The sequence below is a fragment of the Salvelinus fontinalis genome, chromosome 7 (genome assembly GCF_029448725.1).
Source record: "Salvelinus fontinalis isolate EN_2023a chromosome 7, ASM2944872v1, whole genome shotgun sequence".
Lineage (NCBI taxonomy): Eukaryota > Metazoa > Chordata > Actinopteri > Salmoniformes > Salmonidae > Salvelinus > Salvelinus fontinalis.
This window is the reverse complement of record NC_074671.1, coordinates 2,307,473-2,332,985: the sequence shown is the minus strand read 5'-3', so window position 1 is coordinate 2,332,985 and position 25,513 is coordinate 2,307,473. Positions and strand designations below refer to the sequence as shown.

The window sequence follows — 25,513 nt, the reverse complement described above, 5'->3', positions numbered from 1 at the left end:
ACAGTTATCCTCTAGTGGTCACCAACCTACAGTTATCCTCTAGCGGTCACCAACCTACAGTTATCCTCTAGTGGTCACCAACCTACAGTTATCCTCTAGTGGTCACCAACCTACAGTCACCAACCTACAGTTATCCTCTAGCGGTCACCAACCTACAGTTATCCTCTAGCGGTCACCAACCTACAGTTATCCTCTAGTGGTCACCAACCTACAGTCACCAACCTACAGTTATCCTCTAGTGGTCACCAACCTACAGTTATCCTCTAGTGGTCACCAACCTACAGTTATCCTCTAGTGGTCACCAACCTACAGTTATCCTCTAGTGGTCACCAACCTACAGTTATCCTCTAGTGGTCACCAACCTACAGTTATCCTCTAGTGGTCACCAACCTACAGTTATCCTCTAGTGGTCACCAACCTACAGTTATCCTCTAGTGGTCACCAACCTACAGTTATCCTCTAGTGGTCCACCAACCTACAGGTATCCTCTAGTGGTCACCAACCTACAGGTATCCTCTAGCGGTCACCAACCTACAGTTATCCTCTAGCGGTCACCAACCTACAGTTATCCTCTAGTGGTCACCAACCTACAGTTATCCTCTAGTGGTCACCAACCTACAGTCACCAACCTACAGTTATCCTCTAGTGGTCACCAACCTACAGTTATCCTCTAGCGGTCCACCACCCTACAGTTATCCTCTAGTGGTCACCAACCTACAGTTATCCTCTAGTGGTCACCAACCTACAGTTATCCTCTAGTGGTCACCAACCTACAGTTATCCTCTAGTGGTCACCAACCTACAGTTATCCTCTAGTGGTCACCAACCTACAGTTATCCTCTAGTGGTCACCAACCTACAGTTATCCTCTAGTGGTCACCAACCTACAGTTATAACCTACAGTTATCCTCTAGCGGTCACCAACCTACAGTTATCCTCTAGTGGTCACCAACCTACAGTTATCCTCTAGTGGTCACCAACCTACAGTCACCAACCTACAGTTATCCTCTAGTGGTCACCAACCTACAGTTATCCTCTAGCGGTCCACCACCCTACAGTTATCCTCTAGTGGTCACCAACCTACAGTTATCCTCTAGTGGTCACCAACCTACAGTTATCCTCTAGTGGTCACCAACCTACAGTTATCCTCTAGTGGTCACCAACCTACAGTTATCCTCTAGTGGTCACCAACCTACAGTTATCCTCTAGTGGTCACCAACCTACAGTCACCAACCTACAGTTATCCTCTAGCGGTCACCAACCTACAGTTATCCTCTAGTGGTCACCAACCTACAGTTATCCTCTAGTGGTCCACCAACCTACAGTTATCCTCTAGTGGTCACCAACCTACAGTTATCCTCTAGCGGTCACCAACCTACAGTTATCCTCTAGTGGTCACCAACCTACAGTCACCAACCTACAGTTATCCTCTAGCGGTCACCAACCTACAGTTATCCTCTAGTGGTCACCAACCTACAGTTATCCTCTAGTGGTCCACCAACCTACAGTTATCCTCTAGTGGTCACCAACCTACAGTTATCCTCTAGCGGTCACCAACCTACAGTTATCCTCTAGTGGTCACCAACCTACAGTAATCCTCTAGCGGTCACCAACCTACAGTAATCCTCTAGCGGTCACCAACCTACAGTTATCCTCTAGCGGTCACCAACCTACAGTTATCCTCTAGTGGTCCACCAACCTACAGTTATCCTCTAGTGGTCACCAACCTACAGTTATCCTCTAGTGGTCACCAACCTACAGTTATCCTCTAGTGGTCACCAACCTACAGTTATCCTCTAGTGGTCCACCAACCTACAGTTATCCTCTAGTGGTCCACCAACCTACAGTTATCCTCTAGTGGTCCACCAACCTACAGTTATCCTCTAGTGGTCCACCAACCTACAGTTATCCTCTAGTGGTCACCAACCTACAGTTATCCTCTAGTGGTCACCAACCTACAGTTATCCTCTAGCGGTCCACCAACCTACAGTTATCCTCTAGTGGTCACCAACCTACAGTTATCCTCTAGCGGTCACCAACCTACAGTTATCCTCTAGTGGTCACCAACCTACAGTTATCCTCTAGTGGTCACCAACCTACAGTCAACAACCTACAGTTATCCTCTAGTGGTCACCAACCTACAGTTATCCTCTAGTGGTCACCAACCAACAGTTATCCTCTAGTGGTCACCAACCTACAGTCACCAACCTACAGTTATCCTCTAGTGGTCACCAACCTACAGTTATCCTCTAGTGGTCACCAACCTACAGTTATCCTCTAGTGGTCCACCAACCTACAGTTATCCTCTAGTGGTCCACCAACCTACAGTTATCCTCTAGTGGTCCACCAACCTACAGTTATCCTCTAGTGGTCCACCAACCTACAGTTATCCTCTAGTGGTCCACCAACCTACAGTTATCCTCTAGTGGTCCACCAACCTACAGTTATCCTCTAGTGGTCACCAACCTACAGTTAACCTCTAGTGGTCACCAACCTACAGTCACCAACCTACAGTTATCCTCTAGACAGTTTCTGACCTAGTGTGACTAAGGTTAAGGTTAGGACAGTTTCTGACCTAGTGGGCCTGGGGTTAGGACAGTTTCTGACCTAGTGTGACTGAGGTTAGGACAGTTTCTGACCTAGAGTGACTGAGGTTAAGGTTAGGACAGTTTATGACCTAGTGTGACTGAGGTTAAGGTTAGGACAGTTTATGACCTAGAGTGACTGAGGTTAAGGCTAGGACAGTTTATGACCTAGAGTGACTGAGGTTAAGGTTAGGACAGTTTCTGACCTAGTGTGTCTGAGGTTAGGACAGTTTCTGACCTAGAGTGACTGAGGTTAAGGTTAGGACAGTTTCTGACCTAGGGTGACTGAGGTTAAGGTTAGGACAGTTTATGACCTAGAGTGACTGAGGTTAAGGTTAGGACAGTTTATGACCTAGAGTGACTGAGGTTAAGGTTAGGACAGTTTATGACCTAGTGTGTCTGAGGTTAGGACAGTTTCTGACCTAGAGTGACTGAGGTTAAGGTTAGGACAGTTTATGACCTAGAGTGACTGAGGTTAAGGTTAGGACAGTTTATGACCTAGAGTGACTGAGGTTAAGGCTAGGACAGTTTATGACCTAGAGTGACTGAGGTTAAGGCTAGGACAGTTTATGACCTAGAGTGACTGAGGTTAAGGCTAGGACAGTTCCTGACCTAGTGTGTCTGAGGTTAGGACAGTTTCTGACCTAGAGTGACTGAGGTTAAGGTTAGGACAGTTTCTGACCTAGTGTGACTGAGGTTGGGACAGTTTCTGACCTAGAGTGACTGAAGTTAAGGTTAAGACAGTTTATGACCTAGAGTGACTGAGGTTAAGGCTAGGACAGTTTATGACCTAGAGTGACTGGGGTTAAGGTTAGGACAGTTTCTGACCTAGAGTGACTGAGGTTAAGGTTAGGACAGTTTATGACCTAGAGTGACTGAGGTTAAGGCTAGGACAGTTTATGACCTAGAGTGACTGAGGTTAAGGCTAGGACAGTTCCTGACCTAGTGTGTCTGAGGTTAGGACAGTTTCTGACCTAGAGTGACTGAGGTTAAGGTTAGGACAGTTTCTGACCTAGTGTGACTGAGGTTAAGGTTAGGACAGTTTCTGACCTAGAGTGACTGAAGTTAAGGTTAAGACAGTTTATGACCTCGAGTGACTGAGGTTAAGGTTAGGACAGTTTCTGACCTAGTGTGACTGAGGTTAAGGTTAGGACAGTTTCTGACCTAGAGTGACTGAGGTTAAGGTTAGGACAGTTTCTGACCTAGAGTGACTGAGGTTAAGGCTAGGACAGTTTATGACCTAGAGTGACTGAGGTTAAGGCTAGGACAGTTCCTGACCTAGTGTGTCTGAGGTTAGGACAGTTTCTGACCTAGAGTGACTGAGGTTAAGGTTAGGACAGTTTCTGACCTAGTGTGACTGAGGTTGGGACAGTTTCTGACCTAGAGTGACTGAAGTTAAGGTTATACAGTTTATGACCTAGAGTGACTGAGGTTAAGGTTAGGACAGTTTCTGACCTAGAGTGACTGAGGTTAAGGTTAGGACAGTTTATGACCTAGAGTGACTGAGGTTAAGGCTAGGACAGTTTATGACCTAGTGTGACTGAGGTTAAGGCTAGGACAGTTTATGACCTACAGTGACTGAGGTTAAGGCTAGGACAGTTTATGACCTAGTGTGTCTGAGGTTAGGACAGTTTCTGACCTAGAGTGACTGAAGTTAAGGTTAAGACAGTTTATGACCTCGAGTGACTGAGGTTAAGGTTAGGACAGTTTCTGACCTAGTGTGACTGAGGTTAAGGTTAGGACAGTTTCTGACCTAGAGTGACTGAGGTTAAGGTTAGGACAGTTTCTGACCTAGTGTGACTGAGGTTAGGACAGTTTCTGACCTAGAGTGACTGAAGTTAAGGTTAAGACAGTTTATGACCTAGAGTGACTGAGGTTAAGGTTAGGACAGTTTCTGACCTAGTGTGACTGAGGTTAGGACAGTTTCTGACCTAGTGTGACTGAGGTTAGGACAGTTCCTGACCTAGTGTGACTGAGGTTAGGACAGTTTCTGACCTAGAGTGACTGAGGTTAAGGTTAGGACAGTTTCTGACCTAGAGTGACTGAGGTTAAGGTTAGGACAGTTTCTGACCTAGAGTGACTGAAGTTAAGGTTAAGACAGTTTATGACCTAGAGTGACTGAGGTTAAGGTTAAGACAGTTTATGACCTAGAGTGACTGAAGTTAAGGTTAAGACAGTTTCTGACCTAGAGTGACTGAAGTTAAGGTTAAGACAGTTTATGACCTAGAGTGACTGAAGTTAAGGTTAAGACAGTTTCTGACCTAGAGTGACTGAGGTTAAGGTTAGGACAGTTTCTGACCTAGAGTGACTGAGGTTAAGGTTAGGACAGTTTCTGACCTAGAGTGACTGAAGTTAAGGTTAAGACAGTTTCTGACCTAGTGTGTCTTTGAGGTTCTTGACGATGGATGCCTTCCTGGCGCTGTTCTTCCTCTCGACGTAGTTGGAGGGTACGAAGCCGGTTCTGTTGGTGGCGTTACGGACCCTCCACCAGGACTTACTGTCGTCCAGCAGCCACAGACGCTCGTTCTTCTTAATGTCCAACTCCTGGTCCTGCTGAGCCAGGTAGTCAAACTTGGCGATGACAATCACCTCTTCTGTCATCTTGGACCTCTGGACCTGGGGAGACAGAGAGAGGACACACGGTTTAGTTCTGTCATCTTGGACCTCTGGACCTGGGGAGAGAGGAGAAATACGGTTGAGACCTGGGGAACTGTGTGACTGGCAGATCACTGTGCGGACAGTGTGGGAGAGTGCGCCAACGAGAGGTAGGCCTATCCCCGTTTCAATAAGATATATCTGCACAGCTCCTTCAGCATTCAGATGTTTCTAAAATGGCTTTCGCAATGTCAAATCATAGGCTGTTTGAGTTGAGTGTCGCTCTTGCTGCGGGCGATTGCCTGATCAACCTCTACGCTGACGACCCTATTCTGTATATTTCCTTGGACACTGTGCTAACTAACCTCCAAACGAGCTTCAATGCCATGCAACCCTCCTTCCGTGGCCTCAAACTGCTCTTAAAACGCTAGTAAAACTAAATGCATGCTTTTCAACCGTTCGCTGCCCGCCCGACTAGCATCACCACCCTGGACGGTTCGGACTTAGAATATGTGGACAACTACAAATACCTAGGTGTCTGGCTAGACTGTAAACTCTCCTTCCAGACTCACATTAAACATCTCCAGTCCAAAATCAAATCTAGAATCGGCTTCCTATTTCGCAACAAAGCCTCCTTCACTCACGCCGCCAAACTTAAACTTACCCTAGTAAAACTGACTATCCTACCGATCCTCGGCGATGTCATCTACAAAATAGCCTCCAACACTCTACTCAGCAAACTGGATGCAGTTTATCACAGTGCCATCCGTTTTGGTACCAAATCGCCTTATACCACCCACCACTGGAACCTGTATGCAATTATTTTAGAATATACTTATTTTCATTGTCCAGTAGCCAAAGGCACTAACCTAGTCATATTAGCATCCCATGCTAGTTGTTGATAAACCTAGTCATATTTGCATCCCATACTTGTTGATAAACCTAGTCATATTAGCAGGACATGCTAGTTGTTGATAATCCTAGTCATATTAGCATCCCATGCTAGTTGTTGATAAACCTAGTCATATTAGCATCCCATGCTAGTTGTTGATAAACCTAGTCATATTAGCATCCCATGCTAGTTGTTGATAAACCTAGTCATATTAGCATCCCATGCTAGTTGTTGATAAACCTAGTCATATTAGCATCCCATGCTAGTTGTTGATAAACCTAGTCATATTAGCAGGACATGCTAGTTGTTGATAAACCTAGTCATATTAGCATCCCATACTAGTTGTTGATAAACCTAGTCATATTAGCATCCCATGCTAGTTGTTGATAAACCTAGTCATATTAGCATCCCATGCTAGTTGTTGATAATCCTAGTCATATTAGCAAGCCATGCTAGTTGCTGATAAACCTAGTCATATTAGCAAGCATGCTAGTTGTTGATAAACCTAGTCATATTAGCAAGCCATGCTAGTTGTTGATAAACCTAGTCATTAACATCCCATGTTAGTTGTTGATAATCCTAGTCATATTAGCAAGCCATGCTAGTTGTTGATAATCCTAGTCATATTAGCAAGCCATGCTAGTTGTTGATAAACCTAGTCATATTAGCAGGACATGCTAATTGTTGATAATCCTAGTCATATTAGCAAGCATGCTAGTTGTTGATAAACCTAGACATATTAGCAAACCATGCTAGTTGTTGATAGACATAGTCATTAACATCCCATGCTAGTTGTTGATAATCCTAGTCATATTAGCAAGCCATGCTAATTGTTGATAATCCTAGTCATATTAGCAAGCCATGCTAGTTGTTGATAAACCTAGTCATATTAGCAAGCATGCTAGTTGTTGATAAACCTAGTCATATTAGCAAGCATGCTAGTTGTTGATAAACCTAGTCATATTAGCAAGCCATGCTAGTTGTTGATAAACCTAGTCATATTAGCATCCCATGTTAGTTGATGATAATCCTAGTCGTATTAGCAAACCATGCTAGTTGATGATAATCCTAGTCATATTAGCATCCCATACTAGTTGTGGATAATCCTAGTCATATTAGCAGGACATGCTAGTTGTTGATAAACCTAGTCATATTAGCAGGACATGCTAGTTGTTGATAATCCTAGTCATATTAGCATCCCATACTAGTTATTGATAATCCTAGTCATATTAGCAACCCATGCTAGTTGTTGATAAACCTAGTCATATTAGCAAGCCATGCTAATTGTTGATAATGCTAGTCATATTAGCAAGCCATGCTAGTTGTTGATAAACCTAGTCATATTAGCAAGCCATGCTAGTTGTTGATAAACCTAGTCATATTAGCAAGCCATGCTAGTTGTTGATAGACCTAGTCATTAACATCCCATGCTAATTGTTGATAATCCTAGTCATATTAGCAAGCCATGCTAGTTGTTGATAAACCTAGTCATATTAGCAAGCATGCTAGTTGTTGATAAACCTAGTCATATTAGCAAGCATGCTAGTTGTTGATAAACCTAGTCATATTAGCAAGCCATGCTAGTTGTTGATAAATCTAGTCATATTAGCAACCCATGCTAGTTGTTGATAATCCTAGTCATATTAGCAAGCCATGATAGCTGTTGATAAACCTAGTCATATTAGCAAGCCATGCTAGTTGATGATAATCCTAGTCATATTAGCATCCCATGTTAGTTGATGATAATCCTAGTCATATTAGCATCCCATGTTAGTTGATGATAATCCTAGTCATATTAGCAAACCATGCTAGTTGATGATAATCCTAGTCATATTAGAATCCCATGTTAGTTGATGATAATCCTGGTCATATTAGCAAACCATGCTAGTTGATGATAATCCTAGTCATATTAGCATCCCATGCTAGTTGATGATAAACCTAGTCATATTAGCAACCCATGCTAGTTGTTGATAGACCTAGTCATTAACATCCCATGCTAGTTGTTGATAGACCTAGTCATATTAGCAACCCATGCTAGTTGTTGATAATCCTAGTCATATTAGCAAGCCATGCTAGTTGTTGCATCTTTAGATCTCTCCCTCTTTCTAAATGTCTAACGGATGTTTTCATCTCTGTCCCATGAAACCACTCACATGCAGTGCGCTTTTGACAGTGTTTTCCGCTAATTGCATTATGGAAGGAACAGCTGCACGTAGCCGTAGCCTACTGCCTCGTGTACAATGCTGCACTTAAGTGGCCAAATAATAGTCCAACATTTTAAGCTCAAGTTCTGATCGGGTGCATCAGACTTACGTTTTTCTTTTTAAAACTTCTTTGGGATAGGGGGCGGTATTTTGACGTCCGGATGAAAAGCGTGCCCAAAGTAAGCTGCCTGCTACTCAGGCCCAGAAGCTAGGATATGCATATAATAATAATGGTAGATTTGGATAGAAAACACTCTAAAGTTTCTAAAACTGTTAAAATTAGACATGTGCGTATAACAGAACTGATATGGTAGGCAAAACCCAGAGGACAAACTATCCAGGAATATTTTTTGGGGAGTTCACTGTGTTTTCACAGCCTGGTTCCTCTCTAGGTTTCTTCCTAGGTTTTGGCCTTTCTAGGGAGTTTTTCCTAGCCACCGTGCTTCTACACCTGCATTACTAGCTGTTTGGGGTTTTAGGCTGGGTTTCTGTACAGCACTTCGAGATATTAGCTGATGTACGAAGGGCTATATAAAAATAAAATTGATTGATTGATTTTCAATTTGTTTTCTATGGTAAACTAGATTTATGAAGCACCTGGTTGCAGTTCCTATGGCTTCCACTAGATGTCAACAGTCTTTAGAAATTGGTTGATGTCTTTCCTTTGAGAAATGAAGAAGTACGACTATTCAGAATGAGAGTCAAGCCAAGTGGACTCTTTTGTTTGGGGCCTCGCTCCACTTTGACTTTATCCGCTATTGAACACAGTATATTCAGTCTTAAATTGTATCGATTATTTACGTTTTAGGATACCTAAAGATGGATTAGGAAAGTTTGAAATGTTTGGACAAAGTTTACAGGTAACTTATTAGATCCTTTGTAGTCATGTTGTGCGAGTTGGAACCAGTGTTTTTCCTGAATCAAACGCGCCAAATAAATGGACATTTTGGGGATATAAAAAAAGGAGTTTATCGAACAAAAGGACCATTTGTGATGTTTCTGGGACATATTGAAGTGCCAACAGAAGATCTTCAAAAGGTAAGGCATGAATTATATCATTATTTTTGACTTTTGTGTCACAACCTGCCTGGTTGAAAATGATTGTTATGCATTTGTATGATGGTGCGCTGTCCTCAGGTAATCGCATGGTTTGCTTTCGCCGTAAAGCCTTTTTGAAATCTGACACCGCGGCTGGATTAACAACAAGTTAAGGTTTATTCTTTACATATTGCTTGTGTATTTTCAAGAATGTTAAATATTTACAATTATGTAGTTTGAACTTGGCGCCCTGCACTTTCACTGGATGTTGGTCAGGTGGGACGGTAGCGTCCCACCTAGCCTAGAGGTTTAAGTAGCCTAGGCCTACTGGTTGTATGAATTTGGGATCAATCGTCCCACAACTGTCAGAGTCTGTTCAGAACAGCTGGAAAAGCTGATCTACTATGGAGGATACTAGTTGTTGTTAAACAGTCTGATGTGTTAAAGGTGTTCAGGGGATGTAACACATACAAAAGCCAAGGCCCAGACAAAATAAGTGGACATGTGTTAAAGCACTGTGTTGAACAATTGGCTGGTGTTTTTACAAACATTTTTCCAATCCTCACTCGACCAGGAACACGTGCCAGTACTGTGGGAAAAAATCTATAATTATACCAATTGCTAAAGAATCTAATCCCTCTGTGCTGAATGACTACCGCCCTGTCGCCTTGACATCCTTAGTCATGAAATACCTTAAGAAACTAGTGAAAAGTCATATTCTCAGCGTCACCCAGAAGCTTCTCGACCCATTTCAGTTTGCCTATCAGCCTAGCAGAGGAGTTGATGCCATTCTTACCCTCCTTAACCTGTCTGGCTCTGGCGTTCCGCCAGCAGAACTCCTCCCACATTCCACTGAAAAGGCAGAGCGCGAAATTCAAAAGATATTTTTCAGAAATATTTAACTTTCACACATTAACAAGTCCAATACAGCAAATGAAAGATACACATCTTGTGAATCCAGCCAACATGTCCGATATTTAAAATGTTTTACAGCGAAAACACCACATATATTTATGTTAGCTCACCACCAAATACAAAAAAGGACAGACATTTTTCACAGCACAGGTAGCATGCACAAAGCCAACCTAACTAACCAAGAACCAACCAAACTAACCAACAAACAACTTCATCAGATGACAGTCTTATAACATTTTATTCAATAAATCTATGTTTTGTTTGAAAAATGTGCATATTTCAGGTATAAATCATAGTTTACATTGCAGCTACAATCAGAAATTGCACCGAAAGCAGCCAGAATAATTACAGACACCAACGTCAAATACCTAAATACTCATCATAAAACATTTCTGAAAAATCGATGGTGTACAGCAAATTAAAGACAAACATCTTGTGAATCCAGCCAATATTTCATATTTTTTAAGTGTTTTACAGCGAAAACACAATATAGCATTATATTAGCTTGCTACAATAGCCTACCACACTACCGCATTCATTCATCAAGGCACGTTAGCGATAGCAATAGGCACGTTAGCGATAGCGAATAAACCAGCAAGATATATAATTTTTGACTAACCTTGATAAGCTTCATCAGATGACAGTCCTATAACATCAGGTTATACATACACTTATGTTTTGTTCGAAAATGTGCATATTTAGAGCTGAAATCAGTGGTTATACATTGTGCTAACGTAGCATCTTTTTCCCACAACGTCCGGATATTTTTCGGACACTTTTTCTGACACACATATTCTGACCAAATAACTATTCATAAACATAACTAAAAAATACATGTTGTATAGGAAATGATAGATACACTAGTCCTTAATGCAATCGCCGTGTTAGAATTCTAAAAATAACTTCATTACGACATCCAGCTTAGGTATAGCGAAAGAGTATCCAAAAGCTGGGCGCAAACGACTAGTACAACATGTTGAACAGATATATGAAATAGCATCATAAAATGGGTCCTACTTTTGCTGAGCTTCCATCAGAATGTTGTACAACGGGTCCTTTGTCGGGAACAATCGTTGTTTGGTTTTAGAACGGCCTTTTTCCCTCTCGATTTAGCAAGCACACTTGCCAAGTGGCGCGAATCTCTCCATCGTCGACAAACAAAGAGAACGGAACACGGCAAAACTCCCGAAAAAAATTCAATAATCTGATTAAACTATATTAAAAAAACATACTTTACGATGATATTGTCACATGTATCAAATAAAATCAAAGCCGGAGATATTAGTCGTCCATAACGACAGCTTATCAGAAGGCAAATCCAGGTCCCTTCTCGCACTCTCCAGAAAACAGGAAACTGGTGACACGTCATGCCAAGAGCTATTATTCGAGCCCAGATCAAGTTACACACTCAATATCTTCTCTCACTGCTTGTCGACATCTAGTGGAAGACGTATGAAGTGCATCTAAACGAATAAATATCAAGGACTTTAATAGGCAGCCCCTAGAACAGTGCATCGATTTCAGATCTTCCACTTCCTGTCAGGAAGTTTGCTGCAAAAGGAGTTCTGTTTTACTCACAGATATAATTCAAACGGTTTTAGAAACTAAAGTGTTTTCTATCCAATAGTAATAATAATATGCATATTGTACGAGCAAGAATTGAGTACGAGGCCGTTTAAATTGGGCACGATTTTCCCCCAAAGTGAAAACAGCGCTCTCTGTCCTCAACAGGTTTTAAAATGGTCTAGAGACATCTACAGGGTGCCAAATCCCATGTTTGGATTCTGTTTGTTGACTTGTCTTCTGCCTTCAACACAATCCAGCCCTACATTCTGGCACAGAGACTCATTCGGGACTTCTAACATGGGGGGCTGGTTTTGTGGCTGTTGGACTTCCTGAGCCAACGCTCACACAGAGTCAAAATAGGTCCCCACGTGTCAGACATATGCAATACCAACACAGGCTCTCCTCAGGGATGTGTTTTGTCCCCACTCCTGTATATCTTGTACACTAATAGTTGTACACTGGAGCTCCCCAGGGGTGCGTGCTCAGTCCGCTCCTGTACTCCCTGTTCAGCCACAACTGCATGGCCAGGCACGACTCCAACACCATCAAGTTTGCTGACGACACAACAGTGGTAGGCCTGATCACCGACAACGACGAGACAGCCTATAGAGAGGAGGTCAGAGACCTGGCCGGGTGGTGCCAGAATAACAACCTATCCCTCAACGTATCCAAGACTAAGGAGATGATTGTGGACTACAGGAAAAGGAACACCGAGCACTTCCCCATTCTCATCGACGGGGCTGTAGTGGGGCAGGTTGAGAGCTTCAATTTCCATCAACAACAAACTAGAATGGTTCAAACACACCTACACCTTTATTTTCTTTTTCAAATATTTCTATTTATATATTTTCTTGCACTATTGGTTAGTAAGCATTTCACTGTCAGGTCGACACCTGTTGTATTCGGCGCACATGACAAATAAACTTTGATTTGACTAGATTTGACCCATCCTGACCCATCCTGATCCTCGTTAAGACACGGCCTTGATCAGCCTGTTGCATGATGACGAGGAACACCGTGGCCCGGTCCTAGATGACTTGGTAGAGTGGTGTGAGGAATCACACACGGCCTTGACCAGCCTGTTGCATGAGGACGAGGAACACCGTGGCCCGGTCCTAGATGACTTGGTAGAGTGGTGTGAGGAATCACACTTGGTCCTCAATACCAAACAAGACCAAAGAGATGTGCATAGACTTCAGGAAGCGTACAACATCTACCTCTGCAACATCAGAGGTCAGAATATAGAGATTGTAGAGGAATACAAATACCTGGGTGTCCTCTTGGACAATAAGACCTGGGCCCAATAATACAACACCTACCTCTGCAACATCTATCAGAGGTCAGAACATAGAGATTGTAGAGGAATAGAGATACCTGGGTGTCCTCTTGGACAATAAGCTTCAGTGGAGTAAATGTACAGACCTGATCTACAAAAAGAGTCAACAGAGACTGTACTTTCTCAAAAAGCTGGGATCTTTTAATGTAGACTGTAATATACTGACTCTGTTTTACAAATCTTTCATTGAGAGTATTTTTTGTTGATTTGGCAATGCCACTGTCAGACAGAGAAATATGTTGAGAAGGATTATCACCACAGCAAGCAAGGTACTTGGAGTCAAACAGACAGGCCTGGATGAGATCTTTAAGGTCAGGGCCCTCCGCAAGGCTCACAAAATCATTTTAGACCCAAGCCCCCCCCCCTGTACCCAGACGTTGAACTACTCCCCTCTGGGCGCAGGTATAGGACACCCCTCAGCAGGAAAAACACATATCTGATGAATATCTGATCATCAATAGACTAGAGAATGTTTAACCCAGCGGCCACATACCAGCTACCAAACTAACCCTGATTCAGATGACCATCCTACCCATGCTAACCCAGTGGCCACATACCAGCTACCAAACTAACCCTGATTCAGATGACCATCCTACCCATGCTAACCCAGTGGCCACATACCAGCTACCAAACTAACCCTGATTCAGATGACCATCCTACCCATGCTAACCCAGTGGCCACATACCAGCTACCAAACTAAGCCTGATTCAGATGACCATCCTACCCATGCTAACCCAGTGGCCACATACCAGCTGCCAAACTAACCCTGATTCAGATGACCATCCTACCCATGCTAACCCAGTGGCCACATACCAGCTACCAAACTAACCCTGATTCAGATGACCATCCTACCCATGCTAACCCAGTGGCCACATACCAGCTACCAAACTAAGCCTGATTCAGATGACCATCCTACCCATGCTAGATTACAGAGACATCATTTATAGATCGGCAGGTAAGGGTGCTCTCAAGCAGCTAGATGTTCTTTACCATTCGGCCATCAGATTTGCTCCAATGTTCCTTATAGGACACATCACTACACTCTATACGCCTCTGTACTGGTCATCTCTGTATACCAGTCGCAAGACCCACTGGTTGATGCTTATTTATAAAACCCTCTTAGGCCTCAATCCCCACTATCTGAGATCTCTTCTGCAGCCCTCATCCTCCACATATAACACCCATTATGCCAGTCACATCCTGTTGCCAGATAATTGAATGTTCATTTCTCTACCATAAGCCACCTCCAACGTCCTTTTAGAGAATTTGGAGGTACGTCCAACCGGCCCCACAACCACGCCAGCGAAGGACCTCCACATCCGGCATCTTCACCTGCGGGATCATCTGAGACCAGGCACCCGGAAAGCTGATTGTATTTATTTATTTGACCTTTATTTGACCTTTATTTAACAAGGCAAGTCAGTTAAGAACACATTTTTATTTACAATGACGGCCTACCCCGGCCAAACCCTAACGACGCTTGGCCAATTGTCCGCCGCCCTATGGGACTCCCAATCACAGCCGGTTGTGATACAGCCTGGAATCAAACCAGGGTCTGTATTGACGCCTCTAGCACTGTGATACAGTGCCTTAGACCACTGCACCTCTCAGGAGCCCCGAAACGGAGGACTATTTCTGTCTGTAATAAAGCCGTTTTGTGAGGAAAAACCTATTCTGATTGGCTGGGCCTGGCTCCCCAGTGAGTGGGCCTATACCCTCCCAGTCCCACCCATGGCTGTGGCCCTTCCCAGTCATGCCAAATCCATAGATTAAGGCTTAATTTATTTATATCAATTGACTGATTTCATTATAAAAACTGTAACTCAGTAAAATCGTTGATATTTTTGTTCAGTATAATTCCCCTGAGGCAGATTACCAGCCTAACTCTCACACCATAACGGTGTTAACCTAATGCTTCTCTCTGGTACGGCGGCGTCAATCAGTCGGTTAGTTAGAGGAAACAGGAAAAGTGCACTGCAGTGTGTATATTGAACGCAAACCAACACTACAGCAGTTCTCACAGCGTTGCAACCACCCTCCACTGCAACAATGTTGCACATGGTCTAGGTATCACAAGGTGCACAGCTTCCTCCCAGTGAAACACAGGGCTGGTGAGAGATCACAGCTTCCTCCCAGTGTAACACCAGGGCTGGTGAGAGATCACAGCTTCCTCCCAGTGTAACACCAGGGCTGGTGAGAGATCTTTACGATGAGATGTCAGAGTGATAGTTCACCATCAGACGGAGACCTGATGAATGGAATCAAATAGATTGTCCACAGACTGGAGTGAACGAGGCTAAAACATGCATACAGCTAGTTACATATCACAATATTTATGCACAATATGATATTGATATTTCAAATAAAGTCTGCTTTTACCTGTCTGCAACATCGAATCACAATCTCTACTCCATCTTCCCAGTAGATTAAAAAAAGTGGGTGGGGTTATATCCTTCCTGTTTGGCCCTGTCTGGGGGTATCATCAGACAGGGCCACAGTGTCTCCTGACCCCTCCTGTCTCAGCCTCCAGTATTTATGCTGCAGTAGTTTATGTGTCGGGGGGCTAGGGTCAGTCTGTTTATCTGGAGTATTTCTCCTGTCTTATCCGGTGTCCTGTGTGAATTTAAGTATGCTATCTCTAATTCTCTCGTTCTCTCTTTCTCTCTGAGGACCTGAGCCCTAGGACCATACGTCAGGACTACCGGACATGATGACTCCTTGCTGTACCCAGTCCACCTGGCCTTGCTGCTATTCCAGTTTCAACTGTTCTGCCTGCGGTTATGGAACCCTGACCTGTTCACCAGACGTGCTACCTGTCCCAGACCTGCTGTTTTCAACTCTCTAGAGACCGCAGGAGCGGTAGAGATACTCTGAATGATCGGCTATGAAAAGCCAACTAACATTTACTCCTGAGGTGCTGACTTGCTACACCCTCGATAACTTCTATGATTATTATTTGACCATGCTGGTCATTTATGAAAATTTGAGCATCTTGGCCATGTTCTGTTATAATCTCCACCCGGCACAGCCAGAAGAGGACTGGCCACCCCTCATAGCCTGGTTCCTCTCTAGGTTTCTTCCTAGGTTCTGGCCTTCCTAGGGAGTTTTTCCTAGCCACCGTGCTTCTACACCTGCATTGCTTGCTGTTTGGGGTTTTAGGCTGGGTTTCTGTACAGCACTTCAGAATATCAGCTGATGTACGAAGGGCTATATAAAATAAATTTGATTTGATTACTCCTCCATCTCCCCAGTAGATACGGGTCTCTACTCCTCCATCTCCCCAGTAGATACGGGTCTCTACTCCTCCATCTCCCCAGTAGATACGGGTCTCTACTCCTCCATCTCCCCAGTAGATACGGGTCTCTACTCCTCCATCTCCCCAGTAGATACGGGTCTCTACTCCTCCATCTCCCCAGTAGATACGGGTCTCTACTCCTCCATCTCCCCAGTAGATACGGGTCTCTACTCCTCCATCTCCCCAGTAGATACGGGTCTCTACTCCTCCATCTCCCCAGTAGATACGGGTCTCTACTCCTCCATCTCCCCAGTAGATACGGGTCTCTACTCCTCCATCTCCCCAGTAGATACGGGTCTCTACTCCTCCATCTCCCCAGTAGATACGGGTCTCTACTCCTCCATCTCCCCAGTAGATACGGGTCTCTACTCCTCCATCTCCCCAGTAGATACGGGTCTCTACTCCTCCATCTCCCCAGTAGATACGGGTCTCTACTCCTCCATCTCCCCAGTAGATACGGGTCTCTACTCCTCCATCTCCCCAGTAGATACGGGTCTCTACTCCTCCATCTCCCCAGTAGATACGGGTCTCTACTCCTCCATCTCCCCAGTAGATACGGGTCTCTACTCCTCCATCTCCCCAGTAGATACGGGTCTCTACTCCTCCATCTCCCCAGTAGATACGGGTCTCTACTCCTCCATCTCCCCAGTAGATACAGGTCTCTAACAAGTAATGAGGTCAATCTCTTCCACTTCAAACCATGAGATTCACATGCATGTCATTAATGAAAGAGTAGAGAAAGCAGAGAGAACAGAGAGAGAAAACAGAGAGAAAACAGAGAGGGTAGAGAGAGAAAACAGAGAGGGTAGAGAGAGAAAACAGAGAGGGTAGAGAGAGAAAACAGAGAGGGTAGAGAGAGAAAACAGAGAGGGTAGAGAGAGAAAACAGAGAGGGTAGAGAGAGAAAACAGAGAGGGTAGAGAGAGAAAACAGAGAGGGTAGAGAGAGAAAACAGAGAGGGTAGAGAGAGAAAACAGAGAGGGTAGAGAGAGAAAACAGAGAGGGTAGAGAGAGAAAACAGAGAGGGTAGAGAGAGAAAACAGAGAGGGTAGAGAGAGAAAACAGAGTAGAGAGATAAAACAGAGAGAAAACAGAGAGGGTAGAGAGAGAAAACAGAGAGAAAAGAGAAAACAGAGAGAGTAGAGAGAGAAAACAGAGAGGGTAGAGAGAGAAAACAGAGTAGAGAGATAAAACAGAGAGAAAACAGAGAGGGTAGAGAGAGAAAACAGAGAGAAAAGAGAAAACCGAGAGGGTAGAGAGAAAACAGAGAGGGTAGAGAGAGAAAACAGAGAGAAAACAGAGAGGGTAGAGAGAGAAAACAGAGAGAGAAAACAGAGAGGGTAGAGAGAGAAAACAGAGAGGGTAGAGAGAGAAAACAGAGAGGGTAGAGAGAGAAAACAGAGAGAGAAAACAGAGAGGGTAGAGAGAGAAAACAGAGAGAGAAAACAGAGAGGGTAGAGAGAGAAAACAGAGAGTGTAGAGAGAGAAAACAGAGAGAGAAAACAGAGAGGGTAGAGAGAGAAAACAGAGAGAAAACAGAGAGGGTAGAGAGAGAAAACAGAGAGAGAAAACAGAGAGGGTAGAGAGAGAAAACAGAGAGGGTAGAGCGAGAAAACAGAGAGAGTAGAGAGAGAAAACAGAGAGAGAAAACAGAGAGGGTAGAGAGAGAAAACAGAGAGAGAAAACAGAGAGAGAAAACAGAGAGGGTAGAGAGAGAAAACAGAGAGGGTAGAGAGAGAAAACAGAGAGAGAAAACAGAGAGAGAAAACAGAGAGAGAAAACAGAGAGAGAAAACAGAGAGGGTAGAGAGAGAAAACAGAGAGAGAAAACAGAGAGGGTAGAGAGAGAAAACAGAGAGTGTAGAGAGAGAAAACAGAGAGAGAAAACAGAGAGGGTAGAGAGAGAAAACAGAGAGAAAACAGAGAGGGTAGAGAGAGAAAACAGAGAGAGAAAACAGAGAGGGTAGAGAGAGAAAACAGAGAGGGTAGAGAGAGAAAACAGAGAGGGTAGAGAGATAAAACAGAGAGGGAGCAGGGAGTGTAGAGAGAGAACAGGGCGAACAACACTGTGTGAAATCAGTTGGTTAACCAGCCACCCCCTGGGATAACCCTTTGCAGAGTTGGGAATGCCAGAAATAGACACAACATCTGTACCAGACCAACTGAGAATAGATAGAGGTCCACTGACTCTCACTGTTAGGCCTTCACAATGATCGTACAACCACGTAATCAACGGTTATGTATGAAACCCGTCATGAAAATAACCTTCATAAATGTTTAAAGGACCCCCCCCCACCCCCCAAACACACACAGGAAGTTGTCCCCACTATTTCAACGTAAATTCCTGTCTTAGAGAGGAAATGCACGATTAGGTTCCACCTCAGAAGAATGACAAAGGCTACATACAGTGCATTCAGAAATAATTCAGACCAGTTGACTTAGTCCACATTTGGTTACATTATATCCTTATTATAAATTGGATTCAATGTTGTTGTTTTTTACTTTCAATCTACACAAAATACCTCATAATGACCAGGCAAAAACAGGTTTAATAAAACTGAAATATTAAATGTACATAAGTATTCGGACCTTTTACTCAGTACTTGGTTGAAGCACCTTTGGTAGTGATTACAGCCTCAAGCTTGGCACACCTGTATTTGGGGAGTTTCTCCCATTCTTCTCTGCAGATCCTCTCAAGCTCTGTCAGGTTGGATGGGGAGCGTCGCTGCACAGCTCTTTTCAGGTCTCTCCAGAGATGTTCGATCAGGTTCAAGTCCGGGCTCTGGCAAGACCACTCAAGGACATTCAGACACTTGTCCTGAAGCCACTACTGTGTGGTCTTGGCTGTGTGCTTAGGGTCGTTGTCCTGTTGGAAGGTGAACCTTCACCCCAGTCTGAGGTCCTGAGCGCTCTGGAGCAGGTTTTCATCAAGGATCTCTCTGTACTTTGCTCCGTTCATCTTTCCCTCGATCCTGACTAGTCTCCCAGTCCATTCCGCTGAAAAACATCCCCACAGCTTGATGCTGCCACCACCATGCTTCAGCGTAGGGATGGTGCCAGGTTTCATCCAGCACTGACGCTTGGCATTCAGGCCAAAGAGTTCAATCTTGGTTTCATCAGACCAGAGAATCTTGTTTCTCATGGTCTGAGAGTCCTTTAGGTGCCTTTTGACAAACTCCAAGCGGGCTGTCATGTTCGTTTTACTGAGGAGTGACTTCCGTCTGGCCACTCTACCATAAAGGCCTGATTGGTGGAGTGCTGCAGAGATGGTTGTCCTTCTGGTAGGTTCTCCCATCTCCACAGAGGAACTCTGGAGCTCTGTGACCATTAGGCCCTTCTCCCCCGATTGCTCAGTTTGGCCGGGCGGCCAGCTCTAGGAAGAGTCACAGGAGTGTCATGATATCAACTGTCCTTTACAAACTGTTGCGTCAGGCTACCGGGTAACGCTGCAGCGTCAGGCTACCGGGTAACGCTGCAGCGTCAGGCTACCGGGTAACGCTGCAGCGTCAGGCTACCGGGTAACGCTGCAGCGTCAGGCTACCGGGTAACGCTGCAGCGTCAGGCTACCGGGTAACGCTGCAGCGTCAGGCTACCGGGTAACGCTGCAGCGTCAGGCTACCGGGTAACGCTGCAGCGTCAGGCTACCGGGTAACGCTGCAGCGTCAGGCTACCGGGTAACGCTGCAGCGTCAGGCTACCGGGTAACGCTGCAGCGTCAGGCTACCGGGTAACGCTGCAGCGTCAGGCTACCGGGTAACGCTGCAGCGTCAGGCTACCGGGTAACGCTGCAGCGTCAGGCTACCGGGTAACGCTGCAGCGTCAGGCTACCGGGTAACGCTGCAGCGTCAGGCTACCGGGTAACGCTGCTGCGTCAGGCTACCGGGTAACGCTGTTGCGTCAGGCTACCGGGTAACGCTGTTGCGTCAGGCTACCGGGTAACGCTGTTGCGTCAGGCTACCGGGTAACGCTGTTGCGTCAGGCTACCGGGTAACGCTGTTGTGTCAGGCTACCGAGTAACGCTGTTGTGTCAGGCTACCAAGTAAAGCTAGGTAGCGAGCATCATTCATCCAAATCAAAATGAAGTCAGATAGGATCCATTGAGGCAAAATAGCGAGAGAGAGAGAGAGAGAGAGAGAGAGAGAGAGAGAGATACTGTGTAAACAGCAGAGAGAGATAATGTGTAAACAGCAGAGAGAGATAATGTGTAAAACAGCAGAGAGAGATACTGTGTAAACAGCAGAGAGAGATAATGTGTAAACAGCAGAGAGAGATACTGTGTAAACAGCAGAGAGAGATACTGTGTAAACAGCAGAGAGAGATACTGTGTCAACAGCAGAGAGAGATACTGTGTCAACAGCAGAGAGAGATAATGTGTCAACAGCAGAGAGATAATGTGTCAACAGCAGAGAGAGATAATGTGTCAACAGCAGAGAGAGATAATGTGTCAACAGCAGAGAGATACTGTGTCAACAGCAGAGAGATACTGTGTAAACAGCAGAGAGAGAGAGATACTGTGTAAACAGCAGAGAGAGAGAGATACTGTGTAAACAGCAGAGAGAGAGAGATACTGTGTAAACAGCAGAGAGAGAGAGATACTGTGTAAACAGCAGAGAGAGAGAGATACTGTGTAAACAGCAGAGAGAGAGAGATACTGTGTAAACAGCAGAGAGAGAGAGATACTGTGTAAACAGCAGAGAGAGAGATACCGTGTAAACAGCAGAGAGAGATACCGTGTAAACAGCAGAGAGAGATACCGTGTAAACAGCAGAGAGCGATACCGTGTAAACAGCAGAGAGAGATACCGTGTAAACAGCAGAGAGAGCTAATGTGTAAACAGCAGAGAGAGCTAATGTGTAAACAGCAGAGAGAGATACTGTGTAAACAGCAGAGAGAGATACTGTGTAAACAGCAGAGAGAGCTAATGTGTAAACAGCAGAGAGAGCTAATGTGTAAACAGCAGAGAGAGCTAATGTGTAAACAGCAGAGAGAGATAATGTGTAAACAGCAGAGAGAGATAATGTGTAAACAGCAGAGAGAGATAATGTGTAAACAGCAGAGAGAGCTAATGTGTAAACAGCAGAGAGAGCTAATGTGTAAACAGCAGAGAGAGCTAATGTGTAAACAGCAGAGAGAGCTAATGTGTAAACAGCAGAGAGAGCTAATGTGTAAACAGCAGAGAGAGCTAATGTGTAAACAGCAGAGAGAGATAATGTGTCAACAGCAGAGAGAGATAATGTGTCAACAGCAGAGAGAGATAGTGTGTAAACAGCAGAGAGAGATAATGTGTAAACAGCAGAGAGAGATAATGTGTAAACAGCAGAGAGAGATAATGTGTAAACAGCAGAGAGAGATAATGTGTAAACATCAGAAAGAGATTATGTGTAAACAGCAGAGAGAGATAATGTGTAAACAGCAGAGAGAGATAATGTGTAAACAGCAGGGAGAGATAATGTGTAAACAGCAGAGAGAGATAGTGTGTAAACAGCAGAGAGAGATAATGTGTAAACAGCAGAGAGAGATAATGTGTAAACAGCAGAGAGAGATAATGTGTAAACAGCAGAGAGAGATAATGTGTAAACATCAGAAAGAGATTATGTGTAAACAGCAGAGAGAGAGAGAAAGAGAGAGAGAGATAATGTGTAAACAGCAGAGAGAGAGAGAGATAATGCTCTAGACAGGTTGTGAGATGAAAATGGTTCCAGTGACTGTCCTCATACATAGTATACGCCCTGACAGGAACAAGCCCGATGAAGCTGTCTGGCTGTCACTACAGGACTAAACAAGCCACTGGAGACCGACGAATCTCTGAAGCAGAGGGAGGCATTCTGTAACACATGATGTCATGCCATACAGATGTTTGACCGGGACGATGCCAGTATCACACCCCCCCCCCCCCCCCCCCCCCAAGGTAAAAAATGTATTGTGTGCTGTAGCTTGGGAAATAAATACGTATTACTCTGGATGACATCATAACGATGGTTGTTTCCAACACTGCGGCTGTTTTCCTAAAGGAGTTAAATCCACTTCCTGTTTTGTTTCCGTCCCATGACACTAAGGAGTATGGTGATAAATGGGATGGTCCAGATGTAGGCTAGTTAAATTCAACTAGGGAACTAGTATCTAGGGAAATGTTTAAAAGGAAACAGACATGTACATTTCTCTCACACACAGGACCACACCTGGCAATGTTCCTATCATACAGAAATCAGGTTGAGGTGTGCACACACACACACACACACACACACACACACACATACTCTACACGTGCACACACACACAAACTGTAGGCCCATGTTTCCTGTTCTGGGAGCACTCTTATCTCCTCCCTCTGTTGAGGTTCGTTTCTCTTTAAGGCTCCATTGTGTAATAGTGAAACCAGTTGAAGTCTCTCGTTATATACAACCACATTCTCATGGCGTAGCCTCGTCTTCCCCCTTCAAACTGTTACCACCTTGAAGACATTGTCCTTCACTAAACAATGGAAATGTTAGCCTACTAGCCATCAGCAGGCTATGTTAGCCTACTAGCCATCAGCAGGCTATGTTAGCCTACTAGCCATCAGCAGGCTATGTTAGCCTACTAGCCATCAGCAGGCTATGTTAGCCAGATCTTTAACCTAGCAGAATGTTAGGATTACTGATTACATTTATAATTAGTAGGTTCCATTATGTATTTTAACAAACCTTTATTTTTGTTCTAATATATTGTTATTTCTAGATTGTTTTTTGTGGTGTAGTTTTTCTACAAGCACTTAGGCTTCCAACCACACCGTTTAAAATCTGTACCGTTGTATCACTTAACTTCTTATGGCTGCAGGGGCAGTATTGAGTAGCTTGGATGAAAGGTGCCCAGAGTAAACTGCCTGCTTCTCCGTCCCAGTTGCTAATATATGCATATTAGTATTAGTATTGGATGGGAAACACTCTGAAGTTTCTAAAACTGTTTGAATGATGTCTGTGAGTATAACAGAACTCATATGGCAGGCAAAAACCTGAGAAAAAAATCCAAACAGGAAGTGGGAATTCTGAGGCTGGTCAATTTAACCAAGACCCTATTGAATTTACAGAGAGATATGGATGAGTTTGCACTTCCTACGGCTTCCACTAGATGTCAGTCTGTAGAACCTTGTCTGATGCCTCTACTGTGAAGTGGGGCCGAAGCAGACAGGAATGAGTCAGGTCTACCATGACCTAGCCATGCTCTGATCATGCGCGTTCACATGAGAGGGAGCTCTGTTCCACCGCACATCTGAAGTCAATGTAATTCTCCGGGTTGGTACGTTATTCAAGATTTATGTTAAAAACGATTCAATACATCGTTTGGGATGTTTCTACTGACTGTTACGGAACTTTTGGACATTGTCTGCTTTTAGTGAACGCGCTTCCTGACGTTGGATTTGTTTACCAAACACGCTAACAAAAATAGTTATTTGGATATAAATGATGGACATTACCGAACAAAACGAACATTTCTTGTGGAAGTGGGAGTCCTGGGAGTGCATTCCGATGAAGATCAGCAAAGTGAAGATTTATAATACTATTTATGAGTTTTGTTGACTGCGCAATTTGGCGGGTAACTGTATGGCTTGCTTTTGTGGCTGAACGCTGTTCTCGAATTATTGAATATTGTGCTTTTGCTGTAAATCTTTTTGAACTCTGACACAGCGGTTGCATTAAAAACAAGTGTATCTTTAATTCTATGTAAAACATGTATCTTTCATCAAAGTTTATGATGAGTATTTATGTTATTAGGCGCCAATGTACACTGAGGTTTTTGGATATAAATATGAAGTTAATCGAACAAAACATATATGTATTGTGTAACATGAAGTCCTATGAGTGTCATCTGATGAAGATCAGTGATTCATTTTATCTCTATTTCTGCTTTTTGTGACTCATGTCTTTGGCTGGAAAAATGACTCTGTGATTTTGCGGTGACCATACATAATCGTTTGTGGTGCTTTCGCTGAAAAGCCTATTTGAAATCGGACACGTTGGTGGGATTAACAACAAAATTACCTTTAAAATGGTATAAGATACTTGTATGTTTGAGGAATTTTAATTATGAGATTTCTGTTGTTTGAATTTGGCTCCCTGCACTTTCACTGGCTGTTGTCATATCATCCCGTGAACGGGATTGCAGCCATAAGAAGCTTTAACCACACTGTTTAAAATCTGTACCGTTGTGTCACTAAACCACACCGTTTACAATCTGTACCGTTGTGTCACTAAACCACACCATTTACAATCTGTACCGTTGTGTCACTAAACCACACCGTTTACAATCTGTACCGTTGTGTCACTAAACCACACCGTTTACAATCTGTACCGTTGTGTCACTAAACCACACCGTTTACAATCTGTACCGTTGTATCACTTGTTATCTTTGTAGCAAATCAAAAAACTGTCCTCTCAATCTCTAGATTATGATTATAGATTATATATATTAGATTATAGATGACCTAGAGAACCACGAGATGAAATATGACAAGTTATTTCGGTGGCGATATAAAATCTCTTCATAGAAAGACTGTCATGAACAGTGGCCACATCTTTCTTACTACTTAGAGCACAGGTGTCAAACTCATTCCACGGGGGGCCGAGTGTCTGCGGGTTTTCGCTCCTCCCTTATACTTGATTGATGAATTAACATCACTAATTAGTTAGGAACTCCCCACACCTGGTTGTCTAGGGCTTTATTGAAAGGAAAAAACAAAAACCTGCAGACACTAGGCCCTCCGTGGAATGAGTTTGACACCCCTGACTTAGAGGAAGTTCATTAAAATCCCCCAGACCACGGAAGATAGGCAGATGAAACACAAGCATTGCCACTGTGGACAACAGCTTCCCTACACAGAAAGAGGAAGTTAAACCACTGCTGTTTCAGTCTTCTGCATGATGAGTCAAGACGAACAAGTTGAGAACCGCTGCACACAGAGACGCTGTCTGAAATGGCACCCTAAACACTATATAGTGCCCTACTTTTGACCAGAGCTTTACGGGTAGTGGACAACTTTTGACCAGAGCTTTACGGGTAGTGGACAACTTTTGACCAGAGCTTTACGGGTAGTGGACAACTTTTGACCAGAGCTT

At 44.0% G+C, this 25,513-nt stretch overlaps 1 protein-coding gene across 1 annotated transcript in view; it reads right to left on the bottom strand.

The window, feature by feature from the left end:
- The window catches only part of LOC129858927 (cytoplasmic protein NCK1-like), a 99,144-nt gene that overhangs the window by 45,978 nt on the left and 27,653 nt on the right, over positions 1-25,513 (bottom strand). The window contains exon 2 of the mRNA XM_055928167.1: positions 4,959-5,199. Within this exon, the coding sequence (XP_055784142.1) occupies positions 4,959-5,184 (226 nt within the window). The 5' untranslated portion in view covers positions 5,185-5,199. The remainder of the gene's footprint in view (positions 1-4,958; positions 5,200-25,513) is intronic.